We start from the raw sequence: 27,857 nt of genomic DNA on the forward strand, positions 1-27,857 counted from the left end.
ATTAAAAGCTAAAATAAACATACCCACGTCGTACTTACCTCCCGTGTAGTCTACTCATTAATCTCTTTCTCCTCTCCTGGGTCCTGTTTATCCACTGTGATCAATGGAATTCTATGTCCTCCATTTTGAAAATGGATTTTACCCCATAACAGCTTCCTGGTCAGCACACTGTTAAATTGTAATATAGTCCACTTGAGCCATAGGGAAACATGGACATTGTCTTGCACATCAGTTGTCCTTACAGTTATGACTGACAGCATCTGATATATAACTGACAGCAACTGATATATTTCAGTTCTGACAAAATCTTGTCAGAAATGGAAGAAATAATTGTAAGAAGAAAATGGTGAGCTTCTGAGAGGAACTGATGATGAGGTAAGTATGTAATATTAATTTTCAGGTACACCATGTGTTTATTTTAAAAAAATTTACTTGGTTCTAGTATTGGCATAATGCTTGTTAATACTGAGGTACTTTAGATTTGTGAAGCTGCTTTTTGCTGTGCTGTGGTTGCATCTCCCCATCAGTCACCCAAACCTAAGCAATTTACTTATTGAAAAGTAATTGATAAACTAATTTACAAACTCTAATCCCTTCCTAAAGTCAAACCCTACCCTCCACCCTACTGTTGACTCTTTTCCTGATGTCTAACGTTAACCTTCTCACTTGAACCATCAAAGCTGACTTCCTCACACACTATCCCTTAAAGTGAACCTTAAAGAGACACAGAAGCGGAAAAAAAATTATGATATTATGATTTGTATGTGTAGTACAGCTAAGAAATAAAACATTAAGATCAGATAAATCAGTCTAATTGTTTCCAGTACAGGAAGAGTTGAGAAACTCCAGTTGTTATCTCTATGCAAACAAGCCATTAAGCTCTCCGACTAAGTTAGTCGTGGAGAGTGCTGTTATCTGACTTTTATTATCTCAACTGTAAGTGAACTGTTTACTTTTTCTCTGCTAGAGGAGAGGTCATTACTTCACAGACTGCTCTGAAAGAATCATTTTGAATGCTGAGTGTTGTGTAATCTGCACATATTATAGAATAATGCAATGTTAGAAAAAACACTATATACCTGAAAATAAAAGTATGAGAATATTTTCTTTGCTGCTAATCTTCTAGAAATTATTCATAGTACACAACCAATTCATTATATCATATTTTTTTTTTTCGCTTCAGTGTCTCTTTAAGCTAGAAAAAAAAAATGAGTTTTACTCACCTGGGGCTTCTACCAGCCCCCTGCAGCAGTCCTGTGTCCTCGCAGTCACTCACTAATCCTCTGGTCCCCCCGCTGCCAGCTAGTTTCGTTTTTGCCGACAGACCCGTCAGGACTGGTCATGTGTAGCTTTTTCCGCATTCCCGACTGTAATTAGCGCTATTACGGACCGCAACGCGTACAAAAATACGCATTGCTGCATATCTATGCGTTCGTAATGCGGCAATGCATATTTTTGTATGCGTAATTTGTCCGCATATTTTTGTACGCGCAATAGCGCTAATTACAGTCGGGAATGCGGAAAAAGCTACGCGTATCCAGTCCTTACGGGCCTGTCGGCAAAAACTAAACTAGCTGGCAGCGGGGGACCAGAGGATTAGTGAGTGGCTGCGAGGGCACATGACTGCTGCAGGGGGCTGGTAGTAGCCCCAGGTGAGTAAAACTCATTTTTTTTCTGACTTAAGTGTCTCTTTAACACCTACCTCCTAAACAACAGTTAAAATACCACTATTGTGGAAAGATGTAAACATTTTAAGTACATGTATATGCATCTTTATAATAGTTTTTGTCGCTTACAGTAGGCAGTAAAAAATCTGACAGGTTTTGGATTAGTCCACCTTTTCATGGGGAGTCTCACAATTTACTTTATTCTTTGCAAAAGCACTCTAGGGAAAGGATCTATATAGAGATGTTACCCAGCCTCCCTACTCTCTTGCACATTATTCTGGCAGTTGGACTGAGCAACAGCCATTCAGTAAGTGTTTTTACAAAGGAAAAACCCTGAGAATCCCCCATGAGAATATGGACTAATCCAAAACTTGTCAAATCTGTCAGATTTTTTTAAACCTATTGTAAGTGACAGCGACATCGAAAAAATACATTTATAGTACATTTTACTCTGGAGCAAATGTACATTTTATAAATTTGCATACACTTTGATTTTAAGTAATACATTTTTTGTGACAGTGGTCCTCTAATCCTAACCTATTACTCTAACTGATATTCACTTATTGCCATCTTCCCCACCACAACCAAATCCAAGCATCAGGCAATATCTTGACAGCCAGCACTTTGTATTATAAAAGCTGAGTGTCATTGTCCAAATTATACCCTTACAAGCGACAACCCCTGTCCACCATCACACTGGAGGCCAGACTAACCGCACCATTGTGACCTGCACTGCAAGAAGCCTGGAGTCAGTGGAGAAGAGTCAGAAGGCAGAGCTGCATATACGCCATGGATGAGGCATGCTGTATATCAGGCACAACAGCCCAGCAAGACATGTCTCTCAAAGTCAGTCAGCTTTCAATAAAGTTGTATATAAAAAAAAAAAAAAAAAAAAAAAAAAGGACCTTCAACTCTGCTATGATTGAATCTGTCCTCTGTTCATCCATCCTAGTCTGGTATGCCAACCCCTCCACCAGATACAAGATTCAGAGGGTCATCAGATCAGCAGAAAGGATAATCGGGAACCCCCACTATTCACGACACCAGATTGCATGTCAGAGCAGTGAGGATCGCAAATGTCCCCCAAAACTTAGGTCATCGCTTTCTCAGCCGGCTGCTATCAGGCCGGAGGTTCCGGGCCACACCCACCAGACCTTCTAGGCACAGCAACACTTTCTTCCCTTCTGCAGTAAGACTTGAATTTGCACTATGTCAACTGCCCTTCTGTTCCTCCTTAGGCTGCAACAACTGCCACTGCTGTCGCACCCTGCACTTCCACCACAATCTTTACTGTAGTCATGGTTACTGTACTATCACACTATGCCTGTGCTTTTTGTTTGTTCTTTGTTATCTGCTTGTCTGTAGTTTTATGCTCTACTGTTGCCAAAACCAATTCCGGGCACAACCTAGTTGTGCTTGGCGAATAAAATTGAATTTGATTCTGTTAACCAGTTAAGTCCCAGCGGTCTCTGCCCCCTTAAGGATCAGAGACCGCTGGTACAATGCAGACGGAATCCCAACGAATGCGCATACCCGCCGCAACCTCTGTGTTTAACCCTTCCAATGCTGGTCTAGTAAAAAAAAAAACGCTAGTTGCATATAATATGCTGTAAATAATGTTTTAGAGCAAAGTTGAAATGCAGGGTTATATTCCGCTTTAAGTAGTTGCTAATAGTACAACAACAACAAAACATTTATAAAGGTCTTTTCTCCCGCAGTACATAGCTGTACATAGCTGTATAATAGTACATATCACCATGCATACAGCATATAGATGCTTTTTCATCATAAGAACTGAAATGCTAGCAACAACTTACATAGGAACTACTAGCCTTGTTAAACCTATATATTATCCTATAATCATTTAGGTCCATTTACACAGAGTTTGGATCAGGCACTAAAAGAAGCAGCAGCAAAGATTAGGAACCCCGGGGGAAGTATTTCACACACACACACAGAATGCTTGCATCCTAAAGCCAGGCGGAAAGCATAGATTACATTACAATAAACGTCTGTCCAGCGCATAGCTGCTCGCTTTCCTTGAAAATAGATGAGGGGTTTGGTAACAAATGTGCAAGTCTCGCCTGAATACTTCGCTGCTGCCACTTGTGAAAACCAAATTCTCCCTTCTACAAAGTGAAGGTTCACATGCTGAGCATTTCTAACACGTTCTATTTATGAACTTGTAAGCTTTGTAAGCCAATGTCAAACACTGCTTCCTCCCTAAACAAACATCAGTAAGAAGGACTCTTAGCGGGCTGCTTACAAAACAGGGTGCACCATAAGTGTACAGGTATGGAGGACTGCACTAAGTGCTAATGATCAGGGTGTAGACTGTACCATGGGAGTACTGCATTGGGGGGACTCAGTGATACTGATCAGAGTGCAGACTGTACCATTGGGAGTACTGCATTGGGGGACTCTGTAATACTGATCAGGGCGCAGATTGTACCATGGGAGTACTGCATTGGGGGGACTCTGTAATACTGATCAGGGTGCAGACTGTACCATGGGAGTACTGCAATGCGGGGACTCAGTGATACTGATCAGAGTGCAGACTGTACCATGGGAGTACTGCAATGCGGGGACTCAGTGATACTGATCAGAGTGCAGACTGTACCATGGGAGTACTGCAATGCGGGGACTCAGTGAAACTGATCAGAGTGCAGACTGTACCATAGGAGTACAGCATTGGGGGGCTCAGTGATACTGATCAGGGTGCAGACTGTACCATGGGAGTACTGCAATGCGGGGACTCAGTGAAACTGATCAGAGTGCAGACTGTACCATAGGAGTACAGCATTGGGGGGCTCAGTGATACTGATCAGGGTGCAGACTGTACCATGGGAGTACTGCAATGCGGGGACTCAGTGATACTGATCAGAGTGCAGACTGTACCATGGGAGTACTGCAATGCGGGGACTCAGTGAAACTGATCAGAGTGCAGACTGTACCATAGGAGTACAGCATTGGGGGGTTTAGTGATACTGATCAGGGTGCAGACTGTACCATGGGAGTACTGCAATGCGGGGACTCAGTGAAACTGATCAGAGTGCAGACTGTACCATGGGAGTACTGCAATGCGGGGACTCAGTGAAACTGATCAGAGTGCAGACTGTACCATAGGAGTACAGCATTGGGGGGCTCAGTGATACTGATCAGAGTGCAGACTGTACCATGGGAGTACTGCAATGCGGGGACTCAGTGAAACTGATCAGAGTGCAGACTGTACCATAGGAGTACTACAATGCTGGTACTCAGTAATAATGATTAGGGTGCAGAGTGTATCAAGGAAGTACCAAGGGTGGAATGCAGAAATATTGCTCAGGCTGAACACTGTACCACCGAAGTACTCCGTAATACAGGTGAGGGTCCTCATTGTACCATGAAAGTACTGCAATGGGGGACTCAGTAGTACACACTGTACCATAGGAGTACTGCAGTAGGGGGACTCACTAATTCGGATGAGGGTGCAAACCATACCATGGAAGTGCTGCAATGGTGGACTCAGTAGTGTACACTGTACCATAGACATACTGCAGTAGGGGACTCAGTAGTGCAGAATGTGCTATGAAAGTACTGCAGAGGGGGGGACCCAGTAATATGGATGCAGGTGCACACTGTAATGGGGATTTAGTAGTGCATGATGTACCATGGAAGTACGCTATTAGGGGACTCAGTACTGAAAAATGTACCAGGAAGGTACTGCAGTCGGGGCACTCAATAATACGGATGAGGGTGGAAACTGTACCATGGAAATACTATAATGGACTTAACTCTGTAATGACTTCAGTATCGCCAGGTTTGTTCATTCTAGCACCACTGCGCAATCACATCACATTATGGGCTTGATTCACTGAACCGTGATAACTCATATCACGGACTTTTCGCGCATGTTTTCACGCGATCACGAATTTGCACGTGCAATTACAAATTGTCATGCGAAAACACACACAAAAACGGCCGTGATATGAGTTATCACGGTTTAGTGAGTCAAGTCCTAATTGTGGTCATACTGTTTTTATCAGTCACTTGAGCAAAATACAGCCGACAAGCCAAGAGATATATATATATATATATATATATATATATATATATATATATATATATATTTACAATTTTCTCAGAGTGCCTCTTTAACTTTTTAAAGTCACCCTAATGCTAGCTGTTCCTCCTAACAGTGCTGTTATTGTGGAGATCCTGATCCTTTATGAAACAGGTATGCAGATCAGGCGTTCTGACTCACAATGGCTGTATAATTGCTTCAGGTATGTGACTGCTGAACACAGAACAGCAGTGTGACAATGTGACAGGCAACTGGCCTTTTTTTAGGGGATGTAAAAATGTCAGCCTGTATAGCCCACTCAGTTGAGGTATCCTTTAAACCTACTCTCACCCTAACCTTTCTAACTGATCAAGCCTGTATTATCACTTCCTAGCACTAATGGTAAGCTTACACTATTCGATGGATGGTTAAATGGGGCATACAACCAATATCTCAGACAAGCCTATAATTTGCCGTAGGTAGCATTGGAGGCTCGCTGCTTCAGCCGCTAACCCCTGTGTCACCTTCTCTATCCCACTACCTTCAAGACTGTAAGCCCGCAAGGGCAGGAACCTCCTCCTAGTGTTTGTTATTCTGCTGTAATTTATCATATGAACATGCACCAGTAGTGGTGATGCCTTAAACCACACACGTATGTATTTGTACTTGCATTGCTGGATGTCCTGGTTGTACAGAGTTTTGAACCTCTCATGTATCTATGCTTCCCAATATTTGTTTTGTACTATGTACAGCACTACAGAAGATGTTGGCGCTACATAAATAAAAAATAATATCTTTCATTTACTTGCATAACTGCTTTGCAGCACCCAATACTGATCAGATTTTAGTAATGATCTTATTGAAAATCAATCAGAAAGCACAAAGCTATACATTCTAAGATACCTACAATGGCAAAACCCTCCACCTCTTCCAATCCCATCACCCCCCACCCCAATGCCCCAGCATAAACTGAAGAAACTGCTGCCTTTCCCAAACAAGTATCACTTAAAATGTTATTCATCAGTGATCATAAGGGATATCGTTTTTCAGAAAAGTCTATTTGATCCAAATTATCAAATCAAACATGTAATCTACTAATAGCTTCTAAATGTGTATGCCTACCTTAGCCGAAAAATTGTGTCAATTTCTGAACACGGCCAGAGTATCACTGCTAAAACGGAGGACTCCTCTATGGCATGCACTGTTTTAGATTCTTTTGCGTGTTAGTTTCTCTTAGGCCGGATTCACACTGTAAGCGCTTTTGTGAGCGCTTGCATTTGATTAGCGCTTTTTTAAAAAAAAATCGCCCCCATTCACTTTCACTAAAATCACTGTAAAATTGTGTAAAAATCACCCCGATCGTGTACAGTTTTCACATACGCAATTGCAGTGATTTTTACTGTGACTTTAATGAAAGTGAATTGGAGCGATTTTTTAAAAATCGCTTAGCAAGTGCTAATCAAACGCAATCGCTCACAAAAGTGCTTATAGTGTGAATCCGGCAATTCTTAGCCATTCAGATTTGTGTGTTTTGTTGACATATGACAGAATTTTACACCAACACAGCCAGGGATGCCTTTTACATTTCAGGGGTTACCCAGTTGATGCAGTGAGCAGAAATGCATTTGTTCGTGCTGCTGAATGAGGCACAGATTGCGATGTCACCTGTCATTTCCCAGCCAAACTCCAGGCTATGCCCATCTGTGACTATTTCAGCAACACCATCCACAAAGTATACATTAACAGTCACACCACTAACTGACCTCATGTGAAATAGCTACAGCAGGTGTATGTTTCACACATAAACCTGCACATTTCCAATCCGGTCCAGTACCGACCAGTCAGTTTTGCATCAGTTTTCTATCAGTTTTACCTGACATGACTGGAAATGTACACCTTTTATGTGTGAACACGCCCATAGAAACACAAAACTGACAAACATGACCTAAAATGTACAGATTTATGTGTGAACAAGCCTATAGAAACACATACAAAACTGATACACAACTGACAGGACAGGGCTGAACCTAAAATGTACAGATTTATGTGTGAACACAGCCATAGAAAAACATACAAAACTGATACACAACTGACAGGACAGGACTGGACCTAACATGTACAGATTTATGTGTGAACACAGCCATAGAAAAACATACAAAACTGTATGTGTGAACACAGACTATATAGAAACACCTGCAAAACTGATGCAAACTGTCAAAAACTGACAGGACTGAACACTTTTTATGTGTGAACCAAGCCTAAGTCCAGAAATAATGAGAGGTAAAGGTAACACGATTTTACACAAACAGTTGGAAATGTTGCTTCTCAAAGTGATTTTATTCAATTACCTATGTTATTCTTTATTATTATATATTCATATAATACTGATATCATCAATGCTTTACAGAGCATACAATCAGGTCCTTAGCTGTCGAAGCAGCTCATTAACTGATTGCTAACACAGTCATATGTCCCTCATGTAGACTCACAACAGTTTTGGGGGGATCCAACGTAACTGCTTGTTTTTTGAGATGTAGACAAGACAAGACACAGAACATATATATTGCACTTTTCTCCTGGCGGACTCAAAGCGCTTTAGGGCTGCAGCTACTTAGGACGCGCTCCATGGGCAACCAGGATCATTAAGGAGCTTTGCCCACACACTCCTTACTGTTTTACGTACTGGCTGTAGATAGAAACCTGAGTGTCCAGAGGAAACCCACACAAATACAAAGAGAACATACAAACTTCATGCCAATATTGTCCTGCCACGATTTGCTCCAGGAACCCTAGCAAGGCAAGGTGAGAGTGCTATGTGCCATGCTATGCCACTATTCAACTCTTACTATTATAAATAATGAAAATTTCAAAAGCAAACAAGCAAAAATCCTACCTAAAGCTGAAGTTGTAACTGTCCATGAAGGTTTCTTGTCAAATCACCAGATATTTATCTCAAGCACTGCTGCTAAAGGAGTATCCCTCACTATCACCTGTTGCACTCGCCCAAATAGAGTCTAAGTTGAAAAGAGTGATTGCGCAAGGCGAAACCCTCCACCACAGACTTAGGGGGTCAATGGGTGATGGTGCTGCAGGTACCTTGCTCAGAAAGGAGATACTAGACTGATTTTAAATACTAGGCCTCTAGTAAATCCAAATACTCAACTTCAACATCCGAGATCTGTACCAAACTCCTCCAGTGCGTCCTAAAGCTAGCGTGACTGCAGCCGCCAAACACTGACAGCGCCTTTTGAATGACAGAATGTCAGCTACTATTGATATTCGCTTTGTATGTAAAGGTTGAGCTGCTGCCAATATTGATTTAATGCAATGCGCTTTACACGAATACTGTATAGAGCACGTGTGCTATTTCTCATCCTGAAAACATCCATTCATTTGCTAAGGTTCTCTGGACTTTTCCTATGGATCAGACATGTTTCAATTAATTCAATTTTGCCTGCAGGGCACAAGCAAATGTAGAGATCAATAAATAGTGAAATTCTGATCACAAGAGAGCAAGATATAGGAATGAAGGAAATATCTGTAGTACAGTCATGCAGTTACATGTTCACATGCATTAAGATATGTGTGTGTATGTCTGCATCTGTGTATATCTGCATATAAGTGTGTGTATGTCTGCATCTAAGTGTGTATCAATCCTTCCAAGGCATACCGTATGTAAAACATGCCTCTGCCTAGTTTCTCCCAAGCACATTAGCAACAGTGTTACAGTATTACACTACACTACAACAGGGAAAGCCCTCAGTACATAACAGTGTCGCTTTACTGATGACAAGTTCCCAAGCACTGTACAGCATTACAGCATGCAGAAATGACCTCTTACCTGGGCTGATCAGGCTCTGCATTCTGTGCTGTGCCAAGAGCTTCTCCCGTCCATTGACTCCATCTGAGGAAAAACATGATTCACTCTCATAAATTGTCTGCAGCATATTCCAATCACTCTGTAGTTCAGACACAGGAAAGCTTCATCACTCTTCTGTAGGAAACGACCCCTTCAGCAGTCTTAACTCCTCCACAGGGGGAGGAGGCAGCGATACACACACTTTGACAATTATTCCATATTTATACACATATTGACTGGGCTAAGTACTGGAAGGCTGAGAAGTGTGTAGTGCTGATGCCTCTATAGAAGCTGTGGAGCTGCCACAGTCAGATCCCTTCAGCTTGGCAGCAGGTGCAACAGGAGATCTGCAGGACTCTCTCTAGCACTGAGTCAAAAAGGAACAGATAAAGAGAGATGTGCCAGTGTGTATGAATGACAGGCAAGAAGGTGACCAGCCAGAGAATGAGGAAATGTCAGCCCTTGTCCTGCTGTATCTGCCTCTTCCTCCCTGCTAGATCTTCCTCCTGTGCTTCCTCTCTCACTCTCTGTCTCTCTCACTCAACTTGGCTATAGCTGGTGATAACTCATTTGCATGTGAATCAACAACAGCGTGGCCCACAGGGTACAAAAATAGAACAATGGCCGGCCCAAGCCAAAAATAGGTCAAGCAGGGCCGAGTGATCGGAGCCTGCATTATATGTACTTAAAAATATCACAGCAAACACAGCTGTCCGTCCCTCTCTTTAGAGAGAAAAATACAGCCAGGCTTTCAACTCTCACAGGTTCAAAGTAATTATTAACCTTTCACCACCGGCAAGTGGCAAGTATCCACACAAATGCGTGCGTGTGTATGTGTGTGTGAGAGAGAACATGTATGCAGTTTGTTTCTGTGTTTATAAATACTGTATGTATTCACACAAATATATATGTTGCATATATATATATATATATATATATATATATATATATATATATATATATATATATAGTCAGTATACTCGAATCAGTGAATAATGGCGCATAGCGCCTATGCATACAAATGGCGCCGCATTAAAAAGATACGCTTATCGCTATTTATCGTTAGTACTGCATAATAATGGCGCACAGGGAAAAAAAGAAGAAAAACGGCACACAGTAACGTTATTTATCAATAGTGCCGTCCATATGCCAAACAGCAGACGTTATGGTGCACAGTAACGTTATTTATCAATAGCGCCCTACATAAGCCAAACTGCAGATGTTATTTAACTGCAAAACAGTGAATGGATTTAATGTAACACTGTAAAGGTTAGGGTTAGGCACCACCAGGGAAGATTTAGGGTTAGGCACCACCAGGGAGGTCTTAGGGTTAGGCACCACCAGGGGGATGGTTAGGGTTAGGCACCACCGGGGGGGGGTCTTAGGATTAGGCACCACCAGGGGGGTCTTACGGTTAGGCACTACTAGGGGGGTGTTAGGGTTAGGCACCACCAGGGGGGTGGTTAGGATTAGGCACCCTCAGGGAAGTGGTTAGGGTTAGGCACCACCAGGGGAGGACTTAGGGTTAGGCACCACCAGGGGGATAGTTAGGGTTGGGCACCACCAGGCGGGGTTTAGGGGTTAGGGATAGGTACAGAGAGGGTTCTGTGTGTTAACGCTAAATAACGATAAGGCTTTAACGTTAAATAGCGATAAGCGACAAACAGATTAGCGGCAACACCGTGCGCCATTATTCTCAGGCGCCATATATATATAAATATATATATATATATACACATATATATACTGTATATATATATGCACACACACATACATGAATGTATAAATGTAGAGAGAGGCAGTCTACAGTTGATGAACGAGATAAGGACTATAGGTTGATTCTCACCTTGAATTTGTTTGTAAGTTGGAACACTGTGTCCCTTTTTGCTTCCAGTGTCCCTCTTTGTTCCCCTGTACCTCCACTGTGCCATATATTTACTGCTGAAAATGCCCCACACAGCTCCAATTAGCTTTCATTCTTCTTCTTCAATGTGGAAGTGACATAATTGCGACAGGTGGGCCGTTTGTATAGGTGGGTTGTTTGTAAGTTCGGGTGTATGTAACCCAGGGACTACGTGTATATACTGTATTCCTGTGTGCGTGTGTGTGTGTATCTATACACACACACACGCACACATACAGGGCCGGTTCTCTCATGAAGCAAGGTAAAACATTTGCATCAGGCACAGAGATTACAGATGCAGCATGTTTGTACGGTTTACACTAACAACATGCAGTCAGAGTAGGAGGAGAAGCAAGAGCAGAGTGTAATACAATAGACAATACAATAGCTTTCTCCCATAGGACTCAAAGCACATAGATATGTCTCAGATCAAAACATTGTTGCAGGGTGGACTGTATTACAGAGGAAATAGTCAGGTGTTCATAAATGCCCGACTAAACAGGTGGCTCTTCAGTTTGGACTTAAGCTACACACACACACAACAGTCAGCTGAAATGACCAATAACAACCGTTTCAGCTGACGATCGCCATGTGTGTACAGCAGCCGGCAATACATATTGCTCAGGCATCAGATGTCGTTAAGAATCTGTCCTGTTGGATCTTCAACGACCCCCAGTTCTCGAGCATTACCGATCGACAATGCTATTTTCACCCCCACCAACCAATTGAAGCCACTCTGTCGTCCTGGGATCATTGTCCCTTCGCCACCCCCCCCCCCCCTCCATAGCAACAGAACACATCGCTAGCATCAAGGCTAGGAATGTGTCTGTACAGCACCATTCCCCAAATTGTTGCCCAAGGGATCATTTGCCGATGGTCGACAATTCACATGTGTGTACGTAGCTTTAAATAGGGCTGCTCAAATCCGGATCTGGGAGATACCCGGATAGTTGCTATCCGGATATCTCCCAGTAAACCTGTGCGGGGTGGGCGGGGGGGGGGGGGGTCAATCTTACCTGTCTGTCGTCTTCTTCATTAGAGTTGGGCCGAACCTCCAATTTTAGGTTCGCGAACCGGGTTCGCGAACTTCCGCGGAAGGTTCGGTTCGCGTTAAAGTTCGCGAACCGCAATAGACTTCAATGGGGATGCGAACTTTGAAAAAAAAAATGTATGCTGGCCACAAAAGTGATGGAAAAGATGTTTCAAGGGGTCTAACACCTGGAGGGGGGCATGGCGGAGTGGGATACACGCCAAAAGTCCCCGGGAAAAATCTGGATTTGACGCAAAGCAGCGTTTTAAGGGCAGAAATCATATTGAATGCTAAATGACAGGCCTAAAGTGCTTTAAAACATCTTGCATGTGTATACATCAATCAGGTAGTGTAATTAACCCCCTTGGCGGTATGAAAAATACCGCCAGGGGGCAGCGCAGCAGTTTTTTTTTAAATCATGTAGCGAGCCCAGGGCTTCGGCGATCTCCGATCAGGAAATCCCGTTCGGGACGTCATTGGGAGACCCGATCCACCCCTTGGCGCTGCCTGGCACTAATTGGCCAGGCAGTTCAGGGGTCTGGGGGGGGGGGGCGCGCACCGGATAGCGGCGATCGGGCGCGCGGCGGCGGCGATCGGGGTGCTGGCGCAGCTAGCAAAGTGCTAGCTGCGTCCAGCAAAAAAAAAATTATGTAAATCGGCCCAGCAGGGCCTGATCGGCACCCTCCGGCGGCTTACCCCGTGTCACACACGGGGTTACCGCTAAGGAGGTTAAGGTACTGCTTCACACTGACACACCAAACTGTTCACTGAACAGAACAGGTATGCAGTGGCGGGTTCACTGAACAGAACAGGTATACAGTGGCGGGTTCACTGAACAGAACAGGTATGCAGTGGCGGGTTCAATGAACAGAACAGGTATACAGTGGCGGGTTCACTGAACAGAACAGGTATGCAGTGGCGGGTTCACTGAACAGAACAGGTATACAGTGGCGGGTTCACTGAACAGAACAGGTATGCAGTGGCGGGTTCACTGAACAGAACAGGTATACAGTGGTGGGTTCACTGAACAGAACAGGTATGCAGTGGCGGGTTTACTGAACAGAACAGATATACAGTGGCGGGTTCACTGAACAGAACAGGTATGCAGTGGCGGGTTCACTGAACAGAACAGGTATGCAGTGGCGGGTTCACTGAACAGAACAGGTATGCAGTGGCGGGTTCACTGAACAGAACAGGTATACAGTGGCGGGTTCACTGAACAGAACAGGTATGCAGTGGCGGGTTCACTGAACAGAACAGGTATACAGTGGCGGGTTCACTGAACAGTACAGGTATGCAGTGGCAGGTTCACTGAACAGGTATGCAGTGGTGGGTTCACAGTACAGGTATGCAGTGGTGGGTTCACAGAACAGGTATGCAGTGGTGGGTTCACAGAACAGGTATGCAGTGGTGGGTTCACAGAACAGGTATGCAGTGGCGGGTTCACTGAACAGGTATGCAGTGGTGGGTTCACAGAACAGGTATGCAGTGGTGGGTTCACAGAACAGGTATGCAGTGGTGGGTTCACTGAACAGGTATGCAGTGGTGGGTTCACAGTACAGGTATGCAGTGGTGGGTTCACAGAACAGGTATGCAGTGGTGGGTTCACAGAACAGGTATGCAGTGGTGGGTTCACAGAACAGGTATGCAGCCAGGGACAAGCTAAGCCTAACTAATCTTTCCCTATGAGAGAGAGTGTGCAGCAGCTCGCCCTACTCTCACTAATGCAGGCACACGAGTGACCGTAATGGTCGCCGCTGCCTGCCTTTTAGTAGGGGGGAGTGGCTCCAGGGGCTAGTGTAGCCTAATTGGCTACACTGGGCCTGCTGACTGTGATGTAGAGGGTCAAAGTTGACCCTCCATGGTGCATTATGGGGCGAACTGAACTTCCGCAAAGGTTAGCCTGCGGGACGCGAACGCGAACCACGGAAGTTCGCATGGAACCGTTCGCAGGCGAACTGTTCGGCCCAACTCTGTTCTTCATCCGTCCCTCGGTGCCTCCCATGATGCACTCCAAGCGCATCACGTGATTACAAACACTTCCTCCTTCAACACGGAAGGAGGAAGTGTTTGTAATCACGTGACCGCCGCTTGGACCGCATCGTGAGAGGCGCCGAGGGATGGACCAAAGAAGATGTCAGACAGGTAAGATTGACCCCCCGCCCACCCCGCACAGGTTTACTGGGAGATATCTGGATAGAACTATCCGGATGTCTCCTGGATCGGATTTAAGCAGCCCTTGCTTTAAGTGCTTCTATGGAAGGAGATGTACTGATTGGGTGTGGCAAGGAGTTCCAAAGTGTAGGGGCAGCACAACAGAAGGCTCTGTCTCTAGAGGTTTTGAGATGGATTCTGGGGGTGACCAAATTATTAGATCCTTTTGTCTGTAGATGGGTGCATCCCAGCTTGCTACACATGGGCATGAGCGTAGCAACCACCCCTGTGACCCCTACCATTGCAGGGGCTTTCAGGGCCCCTCTTCCTCCCTCTCCCCAACCCCAAGAGCAACCAATTAGCAAAAAAACTCCAGTTCGCTCACAAAAACCGCCCCTGCCATCTCCTCCCACCATGCAGAGTAGCAAGCAGCAGGAGCAAGTGTAATATTTTTTCTGCTTCCAGATGCTGCCTCACAGCAGAATCCTATATTTTGCCATTCGCTGCCTACCAATAACGTGACCCTCATGGGGTTCGGGGACCAAGGGGGCTCTATGCTATCATTTTTGCAGAGGGGCCCTATTAAGTCTAGTTATGCCCCTGTACATGGGGATGCATAGCTGCAGCAGGCTAGTCATGGAGCCCACTTGACCACAGGCATTACAATCTGATTTGCAGTTCAGATGCAGATTGCTGATCACAATTGCTCCGTGATTTAGGGTCTGTACACACTGAAAATTGGCCAGCGCAATCACAAACACATTGCAAAGCGATTTCTTTTTTCATTAAAATTCTACTTGTGATTTTTGTGAGTTTGCAGTGCAATTTTGCTGAGCCTTCCTTTTCCTGGTTTCCTGATTGTTTATCTAAAAAACGCAATGAAAATTGCATGCATTGCTTTTTTCCTGCGCTACCCAAATGCGTGCGTTTAAAAAGCGCTGCAGGCACTTTGATTGCGATTTTCTAAAATCACATTGCACCACTGTGTACATTGCCGCATAATTTGCTTTATTTTCATGAAGGCTTTGCAATTGAAATATTGCATGCGATATTAAAAACGCAGCGCAACACAGCCAATGTGTACAGGCCCTAAGACAGTTATCAAGCTTCCCCTTTCACACTGCTTTTAACTCAAACACAAAAGTAGTGCATGCAGCATCTTTCTGCGTTTGTGTTTGAGTTAAAGAGAACACAAGGTGGCTTGTAAGAATCCTATTAGTACACAGAGGCTGGGTCTGCATATAATGTCCAGCCTCTGTTGCTATACTGTTTCCCCCCCAGCCCCCCCCCCCCTCTCTGTGCTCTGCTGTCCCCCATAAATCAAACGCCATGCTAGTGACACACAGTGTGTCGATAGCAGGCTGTGTGCCTCTGCATGTGTCACTCTCGCCGCTCCCCCGCCTCCTCTATGTCGCCACTCCCTGCCTGCGTCCCTTCACTCCAATCTGCGGGGAGGGAAGGGATGCAGGCGAGGAGCTGCGACATAGAGGAGGTGGGGGAGCGGCGAGAGTGACACATGCAGAGGTAAACAGGGCCGGTCGTAGTAACAATAAGCCCTGTTTACCTGTTTAATGGCAAAATTAACCTGATTGGTCAGCTGTCAGGTAGGTTATTTCTGCAGGTGTTGCTAGGGTTAGGGGCAGAGTTCAGTGAGTTATCTGTATATACAGGAGGTCCATCCAACACTAGCTGCATGTCACCTCTGTGGCTAACAGGTGAGCTCTTCCCTCCCCCCCCCCCTCCCCTTTCATCAAGACCTAGGGCTTGATTCACAAAGCAGTGCTAACCTACTTAGCACGTCTAAAGTCTTTAGACGCGCTAACCAGGGTGCTAAGTAGGCTAGCACCGGATTGCTCAATCAGATCGCGCGCTAACTTTGCGCGCGCAAAGTTTTACGCGCGCAAAGTTTTACGCGCGCTAAGTCCCATAGGCTTTAATGGGCACTTCGCACGGAGCGCCCTGCGCTCTGTGCAGTATGCGCGTAAAGTTTTATGCGCATTAAGTTTTGCGCGCGTAAAGTTTTATGCGCGAAAAGCTTGTTTAGACGTGCTAAGGGGGTTTTCACAGGCGTGCTAACAGTTAGCACCGCTTTGTGAATCAAGCCCCTTGTGGTCAAACTTTATTGGAACGTTTGGGGTCTTGTTTCCTGATCAACCATATCTGGGCTGTGGTAGTCAGATACGCAACAGTTTTTCTCAAGTTACTGATATGAAATTCATTGACAATAAAGTTTAATATTGACCTCAGTTATATATTTATACTATTATTAAAGGTTATAACGTTCCTAAATAAAGAAGGCCATGGCCAATTTATATCAGTCTGGAGTGTCCTTATCTTTATTTAGTATTAAGTTTATAGTTAGGTTAAAAGAAGTATTGCCTACAGTCCCAAGATATGTTGTGGGGAGCTATGTTCTTCTTTGGAACAATGCAAGCAATTTTTTCTTCCAGTCCGGTTGGTTTTGCCCAGGCGTAAACGCAGGCGATTTCCCACATTAGGCAGAAGCAGCCCAATGATTTTCAATGAGCATTTACATCTAATGCAAATTTTGTAGGCATTCATACCCAGGATTTGCCTCAAGTGGAAACAAGACCTAAGCATCCCATCATCTGATATATCCTGTTGAATCAAAACTAGCAAACTCTACGGTGCCAGGTTTTCAGTTCCCAGTTTTATCAGAGACAATGGGCCTGATGCACACAACTGCGGTGATATTGCCGTGCACAGATATCGCATGGCGATATTACCCTCACATCTGCCAGCAGTACTGCACATTACACTATTAGCGCGACCCACGGTACTTAAATAGTGCAACTATTGCTACGGTAACGCGCATTACTAACTACTCAGATCAGTAGGAAACTCTGATGAGGATGTTCTTAATGCATACATGCAAAAACGGTGCCGAGAAATTTGGGCACAGGGTGAAGCCGAAAAACAGCTCACCCTGTTATTGCAAATTACCCGGTGGCGTTAATTACTTTTCCCCTCCAGGCCACCATGGACTCAGGGGAAAGACGTAATTCGTCTGCCAGCTATTGTTGGCGGCCAAATGATGCTGTTTTAAAGTAATTTGGACAGCGTCTTTTGACAGCACCCAAATTACTGTCTGAGCGCCGCTATCGTCATAATTCACATTACAGCCTATGGTGGCTCATGGTGCGCACAAATTTCCAGCGCTGTTTTGCGCTGTTACGGGTCTTAATAATGACATGTTGACATTAGTTACATGATTGAGATCTTTATTCTGATAACTGCTTTCCCTCCCTGGAGCTGCTCTAAGCCGTCTTCCAGAATCAGCATACAGGACAATAAGCACATCTTCAACTATTGGATCAACACTACAGGATAGAATGAAAACACATTTCTAATAATATGAAGCTATTGGATTTTAGCCTGGCCACATGGAAAGCACTGCTGTCCTTCTTCTGTTATCATTGTCGCAGCAGGCGCAGAAATGGGACAGCACAGCTTTCAATGTGGTCCCGGCTAAAATTCAGAATTTGTTTTCATTTGATGCTGTATTTGTTATGCAGAATTGCTATACAGAAGTCCTGCTTATCTGCTTCTGGACCGCCCAAATTGAAATCTATGCCGTTTGGGACCTGTTATCTCTGCCAGGATGTAGATTTCAGACAGCGCACCGCACGTATTTGTCGCTACTGACGATCCTGCCGCTCTCCCATCACTGCAGCCCACTCGCTCTCCCGTCACTATGGCAGCAGAGCTGCATGAGCCGATTTCATTGGCTCCCAGTGATCACAGGGTCAGAAGCCAATTAAACCGGCTCCTGACTGGCTAACGAAGCTCTGCTGTCATAGCGACGGAAGAGCAAGTGGACTTCAGCAGCGGGTCCATGTGGCGTGAAGTTGGTAAGCCCCGTTTTTGGCACCAACTGCCTCTCCAATAAAATTGCACTGTCATCCATACAGAAAATGGAGCCAGAAAATGTAAAAAAAAATAAAAATCATAAAATACACATGTACATGCAAAACCTTGTGCTTTGCTAATTAATGCTTATTTATGCCTAGCCTAACCATAGCCTCCGACCTTTACAAAATCCCCTTTCCTAATCCCTAACCCTAACATATCCCCCCCCCCCCCCCCCCCCCCGTCAAATCAATAAATAAGTAAGGGCTCTGAACAAGGGTTCAGATCTTGGCTAGGGTCAGTTCCTATTTAGTAAGAAGTCCTTGGACAAGGCTTCCTAGCACTGCAGGCTGGCCGACTGAGAGCGTCCTTAGTGACTGCAGCTCTTGAGTGCTTTGAATTCAACAGGAGAAAACCGCTATACAAATGTTAACTTTATTATTATTATTATTATACCAACTTTCACTTTCCCTGGCCCATAATTTCCTCCAGCAACACCTAACCCTTTACCTTTTGTCATGTTTGGTTTAACTTTAATGCCTGATGAAGGTGAAATCCAGCACTGGCTCCTAAGCTACCATTCCAAATCCACCAATTTCAAGATTAGCACTAGAGTTCCAAAAGTTCAAAGAAAACAAAACCCCAAAAAATGATAACATAGGGTCCATCGAAACTCTGACTCATGACATGCCTCTGTGTCCGCCCACCGCTCTTTGCCTCCCTCCCCCCGCCCCACCGCCGCACTATAGCCCCCCCCAACGCCGCTCTGTAGCCCACCCAAAAGTAGCGACAATATTTGTAGCTATCTCAAAGGGTAATGAGAGGAGAGGGATTCCCTGCTCAAACGCCTACTAAGGGCATTCCTGCAAGCTTTCCAGAGCTGCCATTGTGCAGCTCCCTCTCCCTGGCCGCGCCCCCGCCTCCCTGCGCGCTTGAAGAGAGAGATCTCTCTCCATCCAGCGTAGTGACCCATAGGTCAAGAAAGTGAAAGTGGGGCAGAGCCAAAATCAGGAGCAGCGTGGATTGCAGCTACCTGATCCGCCCAGCCCCACGGACCAGACAGCCTAGATTTTTTTTAATTATATGAGCCCACCTCGAGCTCTCTTTAACTGTTCCTCAGAGGGACTCACAATCTAATCCCTACCATTCTCATATGTACAGGATCTTCTCATAAAATTAGCATATTGTGATAAAGTTCACTATTTTCTGTAATGTACTGATAAACATTAGACTTTCATATATTTTAGATTGAAATATACACAACTGAAGTAGTTCAAGCCTTTTATTGTTTTAATATTGATGATTTTGGCATACAGCTCATGAAAACCCAAATTTCCTATCTCAAAAAATTAGCATATTTCATCCGACCAATAAAAGAAAAGTGTTTTTAAAACAAAAAAAAGTCAACCTTCAAATAATTATGTTCAGTTATGCACTCAATACTTGGTCGGGAATCCTTTTGCAGAAATGACTGCTTCAATGCGGCGTGGCATGGAGGCAATCAGCCTGTGGCACTGCTCAGGTGTTATGGAGGCCCAGGATGCTTCGATAGCGGCCTTAAGCTCATCCAGAGTGTTGGGTCTTGCGTCTCTCAACTTTCTCTTCACAATATCCCGCAGATTCTCTATGGGGTTCAGGTCAGGAGAGTTGGCCGACCAATTGAGCACAGTAATACCATGGTCAGTAAACCATTTATCAGTGATTTTGGCACTGTGAGCAGGTGCCAGTTGGTGCTGAAAAATGAAATCTTCATCTCCATAAAGCTTTTCAGCAGATGGAAGCATGAGCCCACTTTTGAACCAGAAACAGCAGCAGAAGCACCTGACCTGGGCTACAGAGAAGCAGCACTGGACTGTTGCTCAGTGGTCCAAAGTACTTTTTTCGGATGAAAGCAACTTTTACATGTCATTCGGACATCAAGGTGCCAGAGTCTGGAGGAAGACTGGGGAGAGGGAAATGCCAAAATGCCTGAAGTCCAGTTTCAAGTACCCACAGTCAGTGGTGGTCTGGGGTGCCATGTCAGCTGCTGGTGTTGGTCCACTGTGTTTTATCAAGGGCAGGGTCAATGCAGCTAGCTATCAGGAGATTTTGGAGCACTTCATGCTTCCATCTGCTGAAAAGCTTTATGGAGATGAAAATTTCATTTTTCAGCACGACCTGGAACCTGATCACAGTGCCAAAACCACTGGTAAATGGTTTACTGACCATGGTATTACTGTGCTCAATTGGCCTGCCAACTCTCCTGAACTGAACCCCATAGAGAATCTGTGGGATATTGTGAAGAGAAAGTTGAGAGACGCAAGACCCAACACTCTGGATGAGCTTAAGACCGCTATCGAAGCATCCTGGGCCTCCATAACACCTGAGCAGTGCCACAGGCTGATTGCCTCCATGCCACGCCGCATTGAAGCAGTCATTTCTGCAAAAGAATTCCCGACCAAGTATTGAGTGCATAACTGAACATAATTATTTGAAGGTTGACTTTTTTTGTTTTAAAAAAAACTTTTTTTATATTGGTCGGATGAAATATGCTAATTTTTTGAGATAGGAAATTTGGGTTTTCATGAGCTGTATGCCAAAATCATAAATATTAAAACAATAAAAGGCTTGAACTACTTCAGTTGTGTGTATTTGAATCTAAAATATATGAAAGTCTAATGTTTATCAATACATTACAGAAAATAATTAACTTTATCACAATATGCTAATTTTTTAAAAAGAAGATCCTGTATATATATATATATATATATATATATATATATATATATATATATATATATATATATATATACACTGTACAGCGCTGCGTAAGATGTTGGCACTATATAAATAATAATAATAATAATGATATATATACAGTATATATATATATATATATATATATATATATATATCGTACTGTCTATGTATCGTAGTCTAGGCCCTATTTAGGGGGAAGCCAAACAACTGATCTGTATGTTTTGGGATATGGGAGGAAACCCACGCAGACACGGGAGGGAGAACATACAAACTCCGGACCGTGCAGACGGTGCCCTGGCTGGGGTTCGAGCTAGGGACCCAGCGCAGCAATAACACGTGTGTTATGCAACTGACCAGTGTGAACTTAGCCTAGAGATTGATGAGTGATATGTGGTATGTGAAAATGTAGTGCAGGATGTAAGTTTTTTAAATGTAGATTAATCACAACACAGAAATCGCTATTGATATGTAAAGAACTACATTAGGTGTCCAGCAATATGCAATTTTGCGTTGCTTGAAAACATAAAATGCATGTGAACCCTGCCTCTGTAAAGGAGCTAGCAGAGCTTTATGCAGAGCAAGCAAGATCTCTGTGAAAGGAAACAAAAATGAATGACCACAATGAATGAACGGAATCCCGAAAATCAGCCCCGCGTTCTCTGTGAGGCATCTATCCAAGGAACAGGGCGTTTATTTCACAGTGTGTGGCTTTTGTTAGAAATCCTAATGCGCTCACCACAGAATGAACCTGCAGGGTAGACGTCCCCAAACAACACAATCCTGTCAACAAGTCAGATTGCAAATTACAGGCTGTGGAACGCTGTACATAAAAACATGTATGCACTGTGCTTCTCCCCCACACACATCGCATGCTAAGTATGTGACAAAAAACGTATGTCATCATCTGGTCTGCTCACTCACAGGCCGTCACTGCTGCATGGCCATCCGATCCTTATCACAGAGCCCAGGGAGACCCGCTGCTCCTGTCATGTGGCTGCATGCAAAATCATGTCCACATTTAGGATGATGGTTTGCTTAAACCTTCCAGGAAATGACACAAAAATGAACTATTCTCTCCTGCCCAGACTGTGAGTATTGTTGACAGACACTCCGGTTAAAATACCAAAACCTGTTTTCAAGCATTTATAAATTCACTCATTTGATAAAGAAGAAAAAATCAGTATGCCAACAGGGATCAGAAGGGATGATTGAGATACAAATAATTTCTCCTTGCATTCAAATTTCATGGAAATTATATGCAGTTTAAAGAGCACCTGAGATGAAAGTTGTCTCAGGTGTTATACTGACCTGGGGCTTCCTCCAGCCCCCTTGAGGCCACTCAGTCCCTTACCATCTCCCTATGCCGCTCCTGTTTCCGTTGGACGGCCCGATCTTCTGTCCAAGTCAGGGCCAAGGAAATGTGATGTGGGAATGTGCACGGTCAGGCGCACGTGCAACAAAACGCAACACGGAAAGGAGACCAGCCAACCAGTGGGGGACAAGAGAGGCTGGGGAGATGGTGAGGGACCACCTTATGGGGGCTGGAGGAAGCCCCACTTGAGGTGACTTTTGTCTCAGGTTCACTTTAAAATTGTACCAATCAGAATAACTTCCTGCCAGTTTTTAGTGGCCCTAGTTCAAGCTGTATAATATTTATATGAAATCTGAATGTAAGGAGAAATTATTTTTATCTCATTGATCATCCCTATTGGTTTGGCCCATGAGATGCTAATAAATCTGAATTCATGTAAAGATTATGGTAATTTAAATTTATGTGGCTTGGAAATTGACCAATCACTTACAGCAGGTGCTGTAGTTGATAAGCTGTTTTTCAAACTACATAATTTGCATACAATAACACACAGCAGCTCAAAATTATCAACATCTCATTTATCACCCCTATAATGAGTTTTAGGCTAGGTTTACAATGGGCATTGGGTAAAAGCAGGAATGTAACATATGGGGAAAGCAGCACCTCACTTTATCCACGCATTGTACAGTGAAACATACAATCAATGAAAAGTATGCTTCACCGTTACTGTTAATGCGCACGTTTTGCTGCATGCAGTGCTTTGCAATGCCAAACACCATTACACCGCAACACACCCGCCGACACTGTGAGTGTCGCATAGGTGGTAAATTGCAGTGCAGCAAGCTGTGTTACAAAGCGACCGGTATACTGAACGCAATGCACCACTGTGAGCGTAGCCTACGGCGCATACAGTTCTAGGCAAACTTAAAGCGGAACTGTAGATAGGATTAAAACACACTCACTTACCTGGGGCTTCTGCAAGCCCCCAGCAGCTGTCCGGTCCCGTGTCGGTGCTCCACGAGCCTCCATTCTCCCGCCGCTGCTCCATTCTGTTCCTTGACTTGTAAGTCAAAGCCAGCGCAGCCCTGCCAAAGCGTATCCTTTTTCCGTGTTCCCATCTGCAATTGTGCTATTGCGGACTGGAATGTGAAGAAAGGATACGCGTGGCCAGAGCCGTGCAGGCACAGAGGTTAGTGGAGGACCGGCGCGGGACAGGACGGCTGCTGGGGGCTTGCAGAAGCCCCAGGTAAGTTAAACAGCTTGTTTTAAACATATCTACAGTTCAGCTTTAGGTCACTTATATTAACAAAAATCCCACCCATTAAAAAACTGCCTATAAAATCTATTTTGAAAATGTCTAAAAACACATACACACACAAAACACACGTATTTATACACAAATGTATGCACACATGTATACATACACACATGTACACACACGTATACACACTGACTTACTCATTATGGATCCTGCTATACTGATTTTTCTGCAGCTGTTTACACTAGCACAGGGGTCTCAAACTCGCGGCCCGCGGGCCATTTGCGGCCCTCGATACAATATTTTGTGGCCCTCGCCTGCAAAAGCTTCCTTATAGTTCGCTTCAGTGCTCCCAAGTAATCCACCGCATGCCCGCCGCTAAACAAGGGCTGCAGAGCCCCCAAATCGCCCGGGGGGCAATCTGCTGGCATTTCCTGGAAGGGGCAGAGCTTTCAGCTTCAGCTCTGCCCCTCCTGACGTCAATCGCCACACGGATCGCCGCCTCTCCCCGCCCCTCTCTGTGAAGGAAGAGTGAGAGGGGCGGGCAGAGGCGGCTATGCGCCGCGATTGTGAAATTCCTTATGCGGCCCAGCCTCATCCTGACTTTGCCTCCTGTGGCCCCCAGATAAATTGAGTTTGAGACCCCTGCACTAGCATCTTCCATCTGGTGGTAATATGTATGTGAATGTGCTACAGTCCTCATATGCAGCCTACATGTTACGCATGGCTGACAGTGAGCTAAAAATTCTCTAAAAGCAAACCTGAAGTAAAAATAAATTTATGAGTTACATAATTATATGAGTAGACCAAATCTATATGGACCTTTTCTGGAGTGACTGATTCTTCTTTTGATTTTAAGAGTTTAAATTTTAAGTTTGCCATTCAAAGGATATCCGAGCTAAAAGAAAAGAGTTAGATAGAATACATGTATTGATGCACAATGGTATCCAGTCCAGGGCTGCATCCTGCATTCCCCCCACAAGCCTCTGTTTCCCTGCAATCCGGCCTGTACTAGGCCCGATCAACGCCAGGCCTGAGGCTTCCTCCATGAACATTTGGACACCGTTTCACTTGATGTTGTTTAAGACTTGTATAGCAGCAATCTAGGCAATAAGATCCTTAAGGAAAGGGCAGCAATGACCTTTTTATATCACCACTATGACAGTATTTTAGTGTTAAATCATAAACATTGGTAGATTGCATTTACATATGACGTTATCTAGGCTGCTGCACGGTGAGAAGTCAGGACTATGACAACAATTCCGTGTCAGGTAGAAAAGCTCTATCTATGCAGATGCATGGATTTTCACACAGCCTTTTATGTGTAAAATAATCAGTAGGCAGCTTACTGCATAACCCCCTCTACATCCTTCAAGCAGCCACACGTATAACCTGGAAATGTAAAGACACGTCACATAATGAATATATTGCATGATACATGTTGTGGCTGGAGTACTGGTTAAAGTCATTGGGAATCCTAGATTTAAAGAAAATCCAGATACTTACCTAAGTAGAGGGAAAGCTCTAGGTCCTAATGAGCCTTCCCTCTCCTCTCCCGGTGCCCTCGGTGCAGCTCTGGCTCTCCTGTTTGAATCCCCCGTGGGGGACTTCGAAAGTCTTCGGGAGCCGAGTCCTCCCGAAGACAGGAGGCTCCATACTGCACACGTGCTAGTGCGTGCACTCATGCTCCCAAAGACTTCCGAAGCCTCCCTTCGGCGGTGGAGACAGCAGCATTTGACCGAATTGGTCGAATGCTGCGACGGGGGATACTGCTCTGGAATAGGCAACCTGGAAGGGTAGAGGGAAAATTCATTAGGACCCTAGGGGCTGCAGCTCTGGCGCTTTGACTGCCAGGAGAAAAGCACAAATAAATGTTCTGTCTCTTGACTTGTCTACATATGTCAATCATCATCATCATGTACATTAAAGCAATTGGGAATCATTCTGAAAATAAAAAAAAGCCAAATACTTACCTAAGGAAAGGGAAAGCTCTGGGTCCTATAGAGCCTTCCCTCTCCTCTCCTGGTCCCCTCGTTGCTGCAGCAGTTCCTTCATTTTAATCCCCCGCCGCAGGGAACTTCAGAAGTCTTTGGGAGCTGAGTCCACCTGAAGACAGGTGACTTCATCCTGCGTCTTTGTGAGCACTCAAGCTCCCGAAGGCTTCCAAAGCCTCCTTTGGCAGCAGGGAGAGAGCAGTATTTGACCAAATTGGTAGCCAGGGAGCCAGAGCTTGAATGGGGACCGAGAGAGGAGCGGGACGGCTCTATAGGACCCAGAGCATTCCCTCTCTTTAGGTAAGTATCTGGCTTTTTTTTTTTTTTTATATATATATAACGATTCCCATTCACTTTAAGTTCAAAAATGCAGTTCAGATATAGAATGTTGATATGTCCATCTAAAATACACAAACATACTTTGGGTATCACAGACTAAGCTTCTAATGTGAGACTTTTCTCAGCTCAAAAATGTGTGAGTTGTCCACACATACTAGACACATTAGCTTTATGTAATTTACCAATTACCGCCTAAGGCATATCTTCATGTTACACAGTGTGGACACAGTACAACAGCATCAATCTAGACTTCCTTCTACAACCAGATACTTCAGTTCTACATATCTGAAATCAGGGCATGGAGGTCAGGTCTAAAAAATTCTAATCAACACTTCAGGGTGTGATCACGCTGCCCCAATACTGCTCCCACCAATAATCCACTGCACAGCTTCTCAAAAACTCGGGCATTGATCCAACAATGCCCCACCCCCATTCCATGTCAATCAGTAGACTGAAAGAGTGAGGTCAGTGGCTGTAACAACCATGTCCAATCCAATCAGCATCAATGGGTGACCAGTGTGACTGCCTAACCCCCTTCCCAGAGGTAATAACATCACAGGCCTCTTCCAGAAGCCAATGGACACCTGGCGGAAGCACCAGCATGATGATGTCATTACTGGAAAGTCAATGTGATTATAATTGTAGGTTCTTAGTGGGAGGTGCCACTCCTTAGTGTTAGCTTGAGAGATGGAAAAAGGGCAAAAAACAGTGTAGAACCTGTAGAACTGTAGAACCGGCATAGGTGAAGATTGGTGGTGAGGATTAGAAATCAGGTAGAGAAGCCGCTAGATTATGTTTAGGAGATAAGATAATGTGGAATTACGCAGAACTGCAAAGAAAGGTATGAGCATGGCCGGATTTCAGGCAAGGCCACAAATGCCATGGCCTAGCGCAGGGGTATAGTCCTGGAAAAAGAAGTGAACGGACTCACCTAAAAACCTCTGCGGCGCGCCAAAAAATGGTTAAGCATAGCATGGGCGTGGTCATGGGTGGGGCCAAATATACATGGCCTTAGCAGTGGTATAAAAGGACTGCCAGGGGACGTTTGAGCTCTGTCGTAGTGTATCCCCAAAAAGTAGATGTAATCTCACAGCATTTCACCAAAAATACACATAATCTGGCAGAGGTTCCCCCAAAAAACAGATAATATGGCAGTGGTTCCCCCAAAATAGACAATCTGGCAGCAGCAGTTCCCCCAACATACACATAATCTGGAAGCAGTTCCCCAAAATACGCGAAACCTAGCAGTGGATCACCCAAAATACATGTAACACCCAAAATACATGCAATCTGGCAGCAGTGATCCCCCAACATACACAATCTGGCAGCGATTCCCCAAAATACACGTAATCTGGCATCAACGGTTCCCCAAAAATACAGATCTGACAGCAGTTCCCCCAAAATAGGTACCCCCAGTATAGCTAGCCAGGTCTATAGGTGTCCCCAGTATAAGTAGCCATGTGTATAGTTGTCCCCAGAATAGGTGGCCAGATGTAGAGATGTCACCAGAATAGGTAGCCAGGTGTATAGATGTCCTTAGAATAGGTGGTCAGGTGTATAGATATTCCCAGAATAGGTGGCCAAGTGTATAGATGTCCCCAGAATAGGCAGCAAGGTCTATAGGTGTCCCCAGTATAGCCAGGTGTCCCCAGTATATGCAACCAGGTGTTCAGGTGTCCCCAGTATA

At 44.6% G+C, this 27,857-nt stretch overlaps 1 protein-coding gene across 4 annotated transcripts in view; it reads right to left on the bottom strand.

Moving 5' to 3' along the window:
• Positions 1-27,857, bottom strand: part of HDAC9 (histone deacetylase 9) — a 660,228-nt gene that overhangs the window by 190,053 nt on the left and 442,318 nt on the right. For all 4 annotated transcript variants that reach the window (XM_068235994.1, XM_068235993.1, XM_068235991.1 and 1 more), the window contains exon 4: positions 9,554-9,616. In XM_068235994.1, coding sequence (XP_068092095.1) covers positions 9,554-9,616 — 63 coding nt within the window. The remainder of the gene's footprint in view (positions 1-9,553; positions 9,617-27,857) is intronic.

This window comes from Hyperolius riggenbachi, chromosome 5 (assembly GCF_040937935.1).
Source record: "Hyperolius riggenbachi isolate aHypRig1 chromosome 5, aHypRig1.pri, whole genome shotgun sequence".
Lineage (NCBI taxonomy): Eukaryota > Metazoa > Chordata > Amphibia > Anura > Hyperoliidae > Hyperolius > Hyperolius riggenbachi.